This window comes from Suricata suricatta, chromosome 9 (genome assembly GCF_006229205.1).
Source record: "Suricata suricatta isolate VVHF042 chromosome 9, meerkat_22Aug2017_6uvM2_HiC, whole genome shotgun sequence".
Taxonomy (NCBI): domain Eukaryota; kingdom Metazoa; phylum Chordata; class Mammalia; order Carnivora; family Herpestidae; genus Suricata; species Suricata suricatta.
Genome location: NC_043708.1, coordinates 83,233,222 through 83,246,903, shown reverse-complemented (window position 1 = coordinate 83,246,903; position 13,682 = coordinate 83,233,222). Strand labels below are relative to the sequence as shown.

The 13,682-nt window shown below is 44.0% G+C and overlaps 2 protein-coding genes across 3 annotated transcripts in view; one reads left to right on the top strand and one right to left on the bottom strand.

Moving 5' to 3' along the window:
• Positions 1 to 13,682, bottom strand: part of CCNDBP1 (cyclin D1 binding protein 1) — a 109,855-nt gene that overhangs the window by 29,426 nt on the left and 66,747 nt on the right. The window lies entirely within an intron of this gene.
• TGM5 (transglutaminase 5) overlaps positions 3,033 to 13,682 on the top strand; it is a 35,894-nt gene continuing 25,244 nt past the window's right edge. Inside the window, exons 1-3 of the mRNA XM_029952236.1 lie at positions 3,033 to 3,202; positions 11,591 to 11,808; positions 11,919 to 12,164. Of these exons, the coding sequence (XP_029808096.1) occupies positions 3,033 to 3,202; positions 11,591 to 11,808; positions 11,919 to 12,164 (634 nt within the window). The remainder of the gene's footprint in view (positions 3,203 to 11,590; positions 11,809 to 11,918; positions 12,165 to 13,682) is intronic.

Genomic DNA, 13,682 nt, shown 5'->3' with positions numbered 1-13,682 from the left:
CTTTGGAAAGAGCTGAAAGGTGAAAAAAAAAACAAAAGAAAAATCACCTGTAGCTCCTCATCCAGAATAAATCTCTACTAACAGTCTGCCACATACCTTTCTGGTCTCTCCCGCACTATTCAGTGTCCTTTTAAAGTTATCATTAGGGGCACCTGGCTGGCTCAGTTGGTTAAGTGTCCGGACTCTTGATTTCAGTTCAGGTCATGATCTCATGGTTTGTGAGTTTAAGCCCCACATTGGGCTGACAGTGCAGAGCCTGCTTGGGATTCTCTACCTCTCTCTCTCTGCCCCTTCCCCCTCAAATTAAATAAATAAACTTTAAAAAAGTTATCATTACATGGCTATCATTAAAAAATAGGAGATAATAAGAGTTGGTAAGGATATGGAGAAAAAGGAACCCTTGTGCACTGTTGGGAATGCAAACTAATGCAGGCACTGTGGAAAACAGTATGGAGGTTCCTCAAAAAGTTAAATATAGAACTACCATATGACTCAGCAATCTCACATCTGCATATCTATCCAAAGGAAATTAAATAACTATCTTGAGAAGATATCTTCACTCCCATGTTTATTGCAGCATTATTGACAATAGCCAAGATGGAAACAACCCAAGTGTCTGTCAGTGGATGAGTGGACAAAGCTGTTCACACACACATGAATATTATTCAGCCATGAAAAGGAAAGAAAATCCCGCCATTTGCTATACCATGGATGGACTTTAAGGGCATTATGCTAAGTGAGAGATAAGTCAGGGAACAAGTACTTTATGATATCACTTATCTGTGGAGTCTAAAAAATCTGAACTCCTAGAAACAGAGAGTGATAACTGGAGGCTGGGGTTGAGGGAATTGGGAAGATGTTAGTCAAAGAGAAGAAACATCCACTTGATAGATAAGTAAATTCTGGAGATCTAATGCATAGCATTGTGATTATACTTAACAATAGTGTATTTTATAGTTCAAACTTATCAAGAGACCAGGTCTTAAATGTTCTCACTGCAAAAAAATAACTGTGTCATGATGGAGGTATCAGTAACACTACAGTGGTAACTTACTAGAGTATATAAATGTATCAGATCAATACATTGTACACCTTAAGCTTACACAACAGTATATGCCAATTATATCTCAGTTAAAAATAAAAATATAGTTATCATTATAAATTGGCATATTTGCATCATGGAAACTTTGGAAACTCCAGAAACACAGAAAAGAAGAGCGTGCCCTTGTAGGTTTTCAGACATGGGCTATTCATCCTTGCCACTGCTCACCTGCTCAGTAGCTCTTCAGGTTCACTTGGCTCCTCTCACCACCTCCCCTTCCTCCTCCTCCTCCTCCTCCTCTCTCTCCTTCTCTTCTCCCTCCTTCTCCCCTTCTTCCTCCTTCCCACTTTACCCTCCCCTTCCCCCTCATCCTTCTCCTCTCTCTGCTTTTTAAAATTTATTTTCTTTAGCAGGCTGCTTTGTGAAGGAAGGTCCAGAGCCTGCATACCCGACCTCCATCCTCTGTACTGGCTGCGCCTGTCCCCACTGTCACTGGGCATTTCTGTGGGGCTCTGTCACTGCTTTGTCACTGCTGTGTTCCAGGTGGCTCCCGCCTACCTGCTGTGGGAGAACCAGAGCTGGCAAGTCCTGCGGAAATCTGAAACCTTGCTCCACCTGCCAAGTGCCTGGGCCTCCTTTGTTTAGTCATTGCCCCTCTGGTCAGTCAGCCTGGGGGCCTGGCAGTGTCATGTGTCCCTGGAGGGGAACAGTGGACAGGCTTCCTACTGGGCCTTCAAGGGCCTTCCATGGGGGCATTAACCATTTCTACCTTCCTAGTTGACCTTTCAAAATTTCCACTCTCTTACACAAAAACTGGCTTAAAAAATTGTACTCTGTAGTGTTTTCTTTTTTGTTTTTCATGTAGGCAAGCCTGTCTGGCTTCATTTCCCTACCTCGGTTGGACAAGCTAGGCAATCTCAAAGTCCCTTCCAGCTTGAAAGGCCCTCAGTGCCCAGGATGCTGGGGTTCACGCCCCCTGCTGCAGAGCACCTTGAGATTAGGTCCTGGCCAGCTCTGCTTCACTGTCCTCACCCTCCCCTTGTCTCATAAAACCCGGTGTGCTGGCCTCCCCGGCAGTGTTGCCCACAGATAAACTCTGAAAGAAATGTCCTGGCTATGGAGCAGGGGGCACAAAGCAGATGAGCCCCCAGGTCTCCTGATTGCTGGTCTTCCCCAGCAATTCCCAGTGGTGTTCATGTCCCTACCAATTCCCCATGTTGCTCAGTGTCACTGTGTGATATAAAGCACAGAGCTCCGGGGCTGGCTGAGTCCTGGGTTCCTCATGGGCAAGATGATACCAATAGTAGCAGTGCCAGCCCCCAGAAGGTTGTTGTGAAGATCAAACTAGAAAGTGTGTTCTAGGGGCACCTGGGTGGCTCAGTCAGTTAAACATCCAACTTCGGCTCAGGTCATGATTTCACGGTTTGTGGGTTCGAGCCCTGCGTCAGGCTCTGTGCTGACAGCTCAGAGCCTAGAGCCTGTCTTCAGATCCTGTGTCTCCCTCTCTCTCTGGGCCTCCCCTGCTCTCTCTCTTTCTCTCTCAAAAATAAAACATTAGAAAAAAAATCTATTAAAAAAAGTGACTTCTAAAGGTCTTTGTAAACTGTGAGCTGCACTCAAGTGCAGAAGTCCATGATCAGTTTAATCACCTCTCCTGGATGACTGTCTCTATTTCCAATTGTAGAAAAGGGAGGAGGCAGGGGAGCCTGGGTGGCTCAGTTGGTGTCAGATCAGGTCATGATCTATAGGTTTGTGGGTTCAAGCCCTGCATGGGGCTTTGCACTGACAGTGCAGAGCCTGCTTCAGATTCTCTCTTTCCATGTCTGCCCCTGTTGCTCCTACTCTTGGTCTCTCTCTCTCAAAAATAAATAAGCATTAAAAAGAAAAGAAGAGGAAGGAGGTAAAGGAACCTACCTGGACCTGCCAAGTCAGGCTTCCCTTTGCTACTGTCTGGGGTGAAATTCCTCCCTCTCCGCAGACCTGGGCGCCCATGGAGGCCATGGGCCCTGATCCGACCGACAAGGAAACTGGAACGTGGCTAAGGGCATACTGGGAATTCATGGCAGGGCCAAAGGTTAGCATCCTAGTCTCTCTGAGTCTTAGAAAGGTCTGGAGGTACCCCACCCCCATCTTGGTAGAGCTGGCTCAGGAGTATGGCAGGTAAGCCCACACCTCCCTATTTGAGTGTCCCAAGATCTGCTCTGTGCCTCTCCCCTACAGGTCACAGCCCTGCCTCCCTCCAAACAGGAAGGTGCCCATCAACTGTGCTCAGCTTCCCTGGCTCTCCTCTGCCTCCCTTATCCTGGACAAGCTGCTCTGACCAGAGTTGCCTCCTCCCCCAGCATACATACACACCTTCTGACTAATGGTTTGTAGGAATCAAATGAAAAGCTAAACCTATAAGTCAGCTCCTTAGCCGAGCACCATGAAATAGACTGTTGTTGTCAGGTGGCCACTGGGCACCTTCCTCTTTGGCTACCCCACCTCTCCAGACCCACCCACCCTCTCTGTACATACCTTCCTGTCTCTCCTCACAACTAAGCTCTTCTGTCTATGCCTCCTCCTTCTCCCCAGGCTAACCCATTTCCACTAATGTGGCAGTGGGTTCAAGCACTTACCCATTTGTTCATGTATAGATCATCTTTTAACTCATTCAATTGCACGGTCAACAAATATGAACTGGAAAATGGGCCATGCTTCAGATACTGCATTAAGCATTTACACAGGACTTTGTAAATTCTGTGTTCAAAATCCAGTTCCCCTAGTTCTTAGTGATCTTGGGAAAACGATTTAATGTCTTTAAGGTTCGATTTCCTCACCCATATTATAGGAACAATAAAAGTACCTAACTCAGGGTGATGGCATGAAGGTTAATGGGATAACACACTGGAACTGAAAAGATGTTGCTAGTCCTTCTAGTAGTTTACTATTAGCCATTATCATTAGTAAGCACTGGGGATAGATTAATAAGATATAAGCCATGCCTTACAGGGGGGCTGGTGTGGAAATTGGTTAAGTATTTATAATGTTGAGTATGAGTAGGCTAATAAGGAATGAAAAAGGGGTGCCCCTAAATGCCTGGTGTACCTGGCATGGTAGACAGAGGGTGTTAGGAAGGCTTCCTGGAGGGGCAGTGCTTGAAGCTGGATCTGAGAAACATGACAACTGAGAGAAGGACATTTCAGAAAGAAAGAGACTGACAGGTGCAAGAACACAGGTGCAGGAAAGCAGGTCTGCATCTGAGAATGGCAGATATTTGGCTTGAATGGACTCCAGGCAGGAAGCAAAGATCCTGAAGAGATTTGTGGGGAATGTTGATAATTTTAGACTTGACCCACTGCTGGATTTTAAGCAAGGAGCAACCTGGCTGAATTGGCACTTCAGAAACATCAGTTTGGTGGCTCATTTGGGAAAAGGATGGGTGGGAGACTGGTTAGGAGATGTTGTCCAGGCAAGGGGGTGCTTCAGTGAAGAGAGGGCCAAGGGCCCAGGGAGAACAAGCTAATTTTAGGAGATAATCAGGAGTTGGACTGGTGGGGCTCAGTGGCTGATGGGCTAAGGGAGGTCAGGAAGATGGAGAAATACAAGGTGGCACTCAGGTTTCTCCCTGAGTGACTGGATGGGCACTGTCCTCGCTTGCCAAGACCAGAAATGCTAGAGGAAGGGGAGAGGGTGCTATTCTGGAATGGAGGTGAGTGTGTGTGTGAAGCATGGATATGCTATGTGCATGGATACAAATACTATCAAAGCAGATTGGGAACAGGGAGAGTTGAAAATACAGCAGGGAGGGCAGGTGGTGGTTAGTGAGGATCCTGAGGAGGAGGTTAAGGAACCCAGAAAGCAGGGAATGCAGGAGAAGTTCCACAGGAGGGAAAGGCAGGGTGGGGGTGGAGACCTTTAAGGTATCCTGCCCACTCCCTGTGAAGAGCCCTCTCCCCTCCTTCCACCTGCTTCCTCCCATCTGTGCTTTTCTCCCTACATGCTCACTCCCAGGATGTACTGTTTGTTTTTGATAGAACTAAAGTCATTCCCACCTTTTTACCTTCTTCCAAAACTCCTCCACAAATCTTCCCAAGTTTATTTCTTCTACTCTTTTACTTGAGATTCACCTTCACCTGGCCAGTCTCACTCAACACACCTTCCTGCCCCAAAAGTAATACCAAAAAAGTCATACAAAGGGTGATCCAGACTGGGTTCTCTTTGCATTTGACATCCAGAAAGTGACCCTTCGGGATAAAAGCCAAGCAGAGTTCTAGGCTTGAAAGGCTCTCCCAGCTGTGAGCTGTAGTCTTGGGACCCTGGTATTCCTTCCTGTAGGGGCACAGCCCCTTGCATTCTCGGAGAGGCCCCATTAGCTCACCTCTCCCACCTGGCTCCCCCACTACAGTACAGCACCTGCTGTGGAATGCCCCATTGCCCAAGAGCTCTCAAATGCTCACATGGCATAAGGCCCTGAGAGTTCATTGGCTTCCACACTTCCTCCCAACTGAGCAACACTGCCAAGAAAAACCTGAGGGCAAGTGAGAAAACCAGTTGTGATCTGCCCAGTAAGCAGGTGGCAGTGCAGCAGCCACCCTGCCTTCAGTGTCTCCTAGTCTTAAGGATGGAAAAGGGAGCAAACATGCCAGGACTAGTTTCCTGAAGCTCCAAGCCACTCAGCTGTTCTGTGAAGAGGGGCCAAGGAACCAGAGACAGCGGCCATGGAGCAAGGTAGGGGAGACCCAAGGGGCTGCGGGAGCTGAGGGAGAAGGAAGACAGAGACTGTAGGAAGTCATGGACAGAATGGATTCAGAGGAAGAAAGGAGTAAATAAAGAACTGAGGCAGAAAGAATCCAGAAACTTCAGAATTTGTTGGTAGTCTGAGACCCAGGAGACAAGATGGAGACCGGCTGGTAAACATAGCCAAACAGCTGTGCACCAGCATGCCTGCTGCCATAACTCAGTGGGATGGGGCCGGGCCAGGGTTAGTGGGTCAGGGATCCTGTCCTCTTCCACTTGCCTTAACATTTAGCAAGTCAATTCTCAAGTTCCCAGCCCCCATGCCTGAAACATGAGTGGCGGGGGGAGGGGTTGAGGTTGGAAAAGATGATCTTGAATTTGTCTTCCAGCTCCGAAATTCTCTGTATCTTCCTACCTTCTCTTTCTCCCAACTTCAGAAGGTGTGTTCCTAATTTCAGCTAATCTCATCACTGTTTTCTCCATATCAGCTTCCTCTCTAGAAAGTTGCTTTGAAGATTAGTTGGTTAGTTGAAACAATTTCTTTTTTTTTAATGTTTATTTACTTTTGAGAGGGAGACAGAGACAGTATGTGAGTTGGGGAGGGGCCGAGAGAGGAGGCAGAATCTGAAGCAGGCTCCAGGCTCTGAGCTCTCAGCACAGAGCTGAATGCAGGGCTCATACCCAATAACCAGGAGATTATGACCTGACCCGAAGTCCGATGCTCAACTGCCTGACCCACCCAGGGGTCCCTAGTTGAAACAATTTCTAATGAGCTCAAAGCTCTACATATTTAACAGCCTCACCTTCACTTACTATTTTTGTTTAAACTTTTGTAATTTTGGGGGTGCCTGGGTGGCTCAGTTGGTTAACGATCTGACTCTTGATTTTGGCTCAAGTTATGATCTCATGATTTGTGAGATAGAACCCCGAGAGTTGGGCTCTGCACTGACAGCACAGAGCCTGCTTGGGATTCTCTCTCTTCCTCTCTCTCCCTCTCTTTCTGCTCCCCCTCTGCTCACTCTCTCTCACTCTCTCAAAAATAAGTATGAAAAATTTTAAAAATAACTTTTATCTACACAAGAAATATAGTAATATGCAGTTGAAGAAAATAAGACAATAATTACAGATAAAGTTACAGTCCCTTGACTACCAGCCCCAACCCTAGCCTCATCTCCAGAGAAGTCACTGTGGTCATATCTATATTTGTATATATATATTATCAGTGTAAGACTAGCTTTTTGGGGTACAAATATCATGGTATAAGCACATTGTACATATTTTTCTACAACTTCTAAAACAAATTTTTTTTACTCAACAGTATGTGATTGGAGCTCTCTACCCATGCCAATTACTATCTTTAAAATCTACCTCAAGGGGCACCTGGGTGGCTCAGTTAAGCATCCGGCTTTGGCTCAGGTCATGATCTCACGGTTCGTGGGTTCGAGCCCTGTGTCGGGCTCTGTGCTGACAGTTAGCTCAGAGCCTGGAGCCTGCTTCGGATTCTGTGTCTCCCTCTCTCTCTGACCCTCCCCTGCTCCCACTGTCTCTCTCTGTCTCTCAAAAAATAAATAAAAAACATAAAAAAAAATAAAGTCTACCTCAAAAATATCTACTTTGCATAATACTTCGTAGTATTGGTGTAAATAATTTATTATCCATCCCATTTTGATGGGCATTTAGGTTGTTTCCCATTTTCCAGTTATATAAGCAATGCTGCAGGGCACGCTCTTCTGTATCCTTCGTACTCATGTGGGAGTGTTTCTCTAGGACTGATACTGAGATCAATTACTTTGAAAAAACTACCTATAATTTCCTTCCTATTTTCCTGATCTTTTCACCCCCCTACATCCCTTCACATCAAGGAGAACAAATATGTCCAACAGTAAATGTACTTCCTATTTGAACATCTGGTGTGCAGGGTGAAGAATAATCCCAGCATTATATGCAGAGGTTAACTTGACCCATGATATGTCCAGAGGATGAGATTTGGCCCCAGTGCTTGCTGTCAGGCCAGTGTTACCATACCTAGTAAGGAGTCTAGGTCATGTGCTCAACCTGAATTGGAGCCAGTTAGTGATCTGTCTAGTCAGCTGGCTTCCAAAAGGGGTGAGCTTCTTTTTCTACTACGAGGGGAAAGCCAGGTGCTTCCTCAGCCAGCAGTAGGCTGGATGTCCTTTCTGAACATGAGCAAAGACCAGCAATGGGCAGCAACAGTTGAGTAAAGGAAAGAGCACAGGACTTGGGCCAGTAACCCTAGGTTTAGCCTTAGACAAGAAATTTAATCTGCCTGAACCTTGTTTCCCCATCTCCAAGTGCGAACGACATGACATTTCATCCTTCCAACACTGAGGTGAGGACTCAGTGAGACAGAGTGCCTAGGACGGTGCCCATCACATAGTAGACAGGGCTTTAATGAGGTGTTGATTGAATTTAAAGTAAGTGCAAAGTCATTATGGAAAAGATAGAAAACTCTATTCAAACTAGCAAACATCTTTTGATACCTACAATGTGCTGATCATTATGCTTATATTTCTTTTATAAGAAACTCCATCCCCGGGGTGCCTGAGTGGCTCGGTCAGTTGAATGTCCAAATTCGCCTCAGGTCATGATCTCGTGGTTCACGAGTTCAGGCCCCACGTGGGGCTCCGTGTTGACAGCTAGCCTGGAGTTTGCTTCAGATTCTCCCTCTCTCTGCCCCTCCCCTGCTCGCACTGTCTCTCAAAAATAAATAAAAAACATACACAAAAGAATCTTAAATAAAAAAAAAAGTAATCTCATACTCATTAGCAGTCATACCCCATTTCTCCCTCCTTCCAATCCCTGGCAAACCCTTATGTCTCTATGGATTTACCTATTCTGAATATTTCATATAAAGTAAATCATATGGGGCACCTGGGTGGCCCAGTAGGTTAAGCATCTGATTCTTGATCTCACAGTCCAGAAATTTGAACCTTGTGTCAGGTCAGTGCTTCCTCTCTCTCTCTCTCTCAAAATAAATAAATAAACTTAATATAGTGAATCATATAATATGTGACCTTTTGTCTCTGGCTCATTTCACTAAGCATAACCTTTGCAAGTTTCATCTATATAATAGTATATTCCGCATTCCTTTATGTGGCTGAAAAACATTCCATTTTATGGATATATAACATTCATTCATCCAGTAATCAGATCATGGTCATTTGGGTTGCTTCCGTATTTTGACTACTATGAATAGTGCTGCTATCTACATTCATGTACAGGTTTTGTATGAACATATGTTTTCAATTGCTCATGTCCATACCTAGGACTGGAGTTGCTGGATTATATGGTAACTCTATTTTTGACATTTTGAAGAACTGCCATACTGTTTTCCAAAGTGGCTGTACCATTTTACAATCCCATCAACAATGTATTAGCATTACAATTTCTCCACATCCTCACCAACTCTTGTTTTTTTCCATCTTTCTTATTAAAGTCAGACTAGTGTGTGTGAAATGGTATTTCATTTGCATTTCCCTAATGATTAATAATGTTTGCCATTTTTTCATTTGCTTATTGGCCTTTGCATATTTTTTGGGAGATGACTATTCAGATCAACTGCTCATTTTTTATTCACGTATTTTATTAATCATTGGGTTGTACAAATTGTTTATATATTCTTGATACAAGTCCCTTATTAGACATATGATTTACAAACATTTTCTCATTTTGTGGTTGTCTTTTCACTTTATTGATGATGCCTTTGAAGCAAAAAGCTATTAATTTTGATGAAGTCTAATTTATAGCTTTTTAAAATTTTATTGCTTGTGCTTCTATTGTCATATCTAAGAAATCATTTCCTAGTTCAAGATCATGAAGATTTACTCCTATATTTTCTTCTAAATGTTTTATGGTTTTAGCTCTTACATTTAAGCCCTTGATTATTTAGAATTTGTTATTGTATATGGTTTGAGGCAGGGTTAAAACTTCATTGCAAGTGTGTAGAAATACAACTAATTTTTGTATGTATATATTGTATTCTACAACAATGAAATTGCTGGTTCTAATTTTGTGCGTGGATTTGTTAGGATTTGCTATATTCAAGATCATGTCATATGCTAACAAAGATAAGTTTACTTTTTTCCAATGTGTACTAGCTAGAATCTCTAGTACAATGCTGAAGAGAGAAGATACCCCTGTCTTCTTCCTAATCTTAGGGGGAAAGTATCTAGTATTTCATTATTAAGTATGGTTTTGACTGTGGATTTTTCATAGATATTCTTTATCAGTGTGAGCTAGTTTACTTCTCATAGAGGTAATTTACTTGTTGGGTGTTTTTATTATGAGAAGATGTTGGATTTTGTCAAATGCTTTGCTTTGTGTTTCTTATAATCTAGGATACAGCTGACACAAAACAGCTAGGTCCCTGTCCTCAATGACTTACATCTTGTAGAGAAAGGTAGACAAATAAAAAGGTAACTACAAAAATATCTGAATATCTCAGGCTGATCCTAAAATTACTAGGCTCCCAGTAAAAGTTTATTGATAAAAATGAACAATTGAGTATGATATTAACTCAATGAACCAATTAAGTACTATAAGTGATGCAGTTAAGTACTCTAGGTCAGTGGGAGATGGGAAGAAGGGTAGGTCAACTTGGGCAGGCTTCATGAAAGAGGTGGGTCTTCAACAGGCCTTGGAGGACAGGTAGAATTTGGTTAGATATTTTGTTAGGACAGACAGAATGAGAGGACACTCTAAGTTGGGGTTATAGCAGGATCAAAATACATGGACAGGCAGGGCTGCCATTTGCTTGGCAACAGATTGGTTGGAGGAGAGGGCCCATGCTGGGAGTGTTGAGAAGCAAGACTCCAAGTAAGTGAAGTCTAGGAGTGGGGGGTCATAAGTGTCAAGTTAAGGAGTATACCTTCTGAATGGTAGGCTGTAGGGCATCTCAGAACTTTTAAAGCAAAAGGATGGCATGATTAAATTGTCTTGAGGAAAGATAATCTGGCGATGTGTTAGGAGAGGAAACAGGACACCTGATGCAAGTGGTTATGGCCACTGGATGTGAAGCAAGGAGGTCAGAATTCTGTAAATTCTGTAAAAAGGGTCAGGTGGGAACCAGAGATGTTTTAATGGAATGAAGGGACATGTCCACATATGAATGGATAAAGATTAAGAAAGAGATGGGTGAGTGAAGTGTGACTTAAAGTTTGTGAGCCCAAGTGTCTGGGGACCATCATAGGACCATGGCCTAACATGGAGAAGTCAGAAATGGAGCCCTTCTTGGAGAGACACACTTGGAGAACAGTGAGGTCAATCTGTGTTTTATTAGAAGTTCCAGAAGGCTGGGAGTGGGCCCTTCTTTGACTATCCTCAGCATCCCAGCTCCCAGGGCACTAGGCATGTGACATTAGTCGTGGTCAGAGAGTCAGAAAATTGCTGAAAGCACAGCAGCTAACTACCAGATCTGGAGGCTGGTATATGGGCAAGTGAAATTATTAACTTGAGTCCAAAAACTGGATGTTGGGGTGAATCTGGAGACATGCTAGGCTGAAGGGAACAATCAAACTTGACCAGGACTATGAAAAGGGTTGGACAGAGGCAGAAATCCATGCACCTCTGGGAGGGCATAAAAGGGGAAGGGGATAGAGGGTTATAAAAGCAAGAAAGGGAAGGAAGAAGCAAGTAATAAAGAGGCACTTGCAAGCATGGAGCCGCATTTAATCCTCATACCAACCCTATAATGCTGGTATTATGGATTCTGTTTTACTGACTTGGAAACTGAGGCTCAAAGAGGCTAAGTTTCTTTCTCAAGTTTGTACAACTAATAAGTGTCAGTCAGGATTGAACCAGACTTTACAGCCCTGTCATTTCATATACCCCGGGCTGCCTTGCTGCAGGGCTGGAGGTGGCCCTCACAGACCTCCAGAGCTCCTGGAACAATGTGCGGCACCACACAGAAGAGATCAGCTCCGACCGACTCCTGGTTCGCCGGGGCCAGGCCTTCAACATCACTCTGTACTTCAGGAACAGGGGCTTCCAGCCAGGCCTGGACAATATCATCTTTGTTGCTGAGACTGGTGAGGACCCCTGAGGGCTGTGTGTGTGTGTGTGTGTGTGTGTGTGTTTAGGAAGATTCTGGAAGGTTGAATGTTTACTGCAGAGAGCTTCAGTTCTGCTTCCCTCTCAGGACCCCTACCAGACTTGTCCAATGGGACTCGAGCTCTGTTCAGCCTGGCAGATCATCGTGGCCCCAGCCCATGGATTGCCTCTCTGGAGACCAATGGGGCCAGCTCCCTGGAGGTGAGCTTGTGTGCCCCTCCCACAGCAGCTGTGGGACGGTATCTCTTGAAAGTTCATATTGACTCTTTCCAGAAGTCTGTCAGAGCCTACCAGCTTGGGGAGTTCATCCTGCTCTTCAATCCCTGGTGCCCAGGTAAGGCGGGGTGTCTGTGTGTGTGGGTCCCTTGTCTTTGCCCCATTGTCAGTGCCACAGAAAGCTAGGCTCAAGGATTTCTAGACCCCTGTTCCCTGACTACCAGAAACTTCCCAATTGCCTGCATGCAGCATCTACTCCCAACCACCAACAAACAGGGCAGGGAGAACTTGCTTATTTAGAATTTTTAAAACATGAGCAAAGTCATCTTTACTTAAAAAGAAAACTATTAAGCTTCTGACATCAGCTCAGGTCATGATCTCATGGTTCATGGGTTTGAGCCCTGTGTCAGGCTCTGTGCTGACAGCTCAGAGCCTGGAACCTGCTTCAGATTGTGTGTGTGTGTGTGTGTGTGTGTGTGTGTGTGTGTGTGTGTGTATGTGTCCCTCCCCCATTGGTGCTCTGTCGCTGTCTCTCTCTCTCTCAAAAATAAAAAAACATTTTTTTAAAAAAGAAGAAGAAAACTACTGAGGTACCTAGGTGGCTCAGTTGGTTAAGCATCCGACTCTTGCTTTCGGCTCAGGTCATGATCTTAATGGTTTGTGAGTTTGAGCCTCCTGTTATCAATGCAGAGCCCATTTGGGATTCTCTCTCTCTCCTTCTCTTTCTACCTCTCCCCTGCTCATTCCCTCTCTCTCTCTCTCAAGTAAAAAAAAATGTTTATTTATTTTTGAGAGAGAGAGAGCACAAGCAGGGGAGGGGCAGATAGCTGTCAGCTCAGAGCCTAACACAGGGCTTAAACTCATGAACCATGAGATCATGACCTGAGCCAAAGTCAGACACTTAGCCAACTGAGCCATCCAGGCACCCCAATAAAATAAACTTTTAAGAAGAAGACTAATATAATTAACTTTGACTGCTATTAACATCTACCTTTACCACATATTTTTAAATTAACTTGAGTTTTTTATTCTAAGAGTAATAAGTGTATTGCTTTGAATATTTGTGGAATGAAGTAAAGGGAAAGAAAGAAGAAAGGTGGAAAGAAAAGAAGAATGAAGGAAAGGAAGAAAGAAGGAAGGAAAGAAGGAAATAAGGAAAGAAAGAGAAAGGGAGGGAGGAAGGAAAGTATAAAGTAAAAAATAAAACCTTATCCCAATCTCCAAGTTCCATGTTCCAGAGGAATAATCTGTTAGCATTTTCTTGTGTAGTCTTACAAAACTGTTCTATGTTTAATCAAATATATATTTATGCATATATACATATGTGTGTGATTATGCAGTCGTACAATGAATGGGATTATATAGTACATAGCATGCTTTAATTTGCTTTTCTCATTCAACAATTCAACTTTGAATGTATTTTCCTATCAATATGTTATTTTTAATGGCTACAATTACTCCATTGTTTGGACTACAAATGTTTTTAACTAGTCTCTTATAAATGGGTATTTTGGCTGTTTCCAGCGTTTGTCTTAGACAAAACTATAGGGACTATCCCGGCATCACCTGTCCCACAATCCCTGTAATAAACCCACCTGAGGGCAGTGTAGTTATATAGACATACAGACACAGTGTG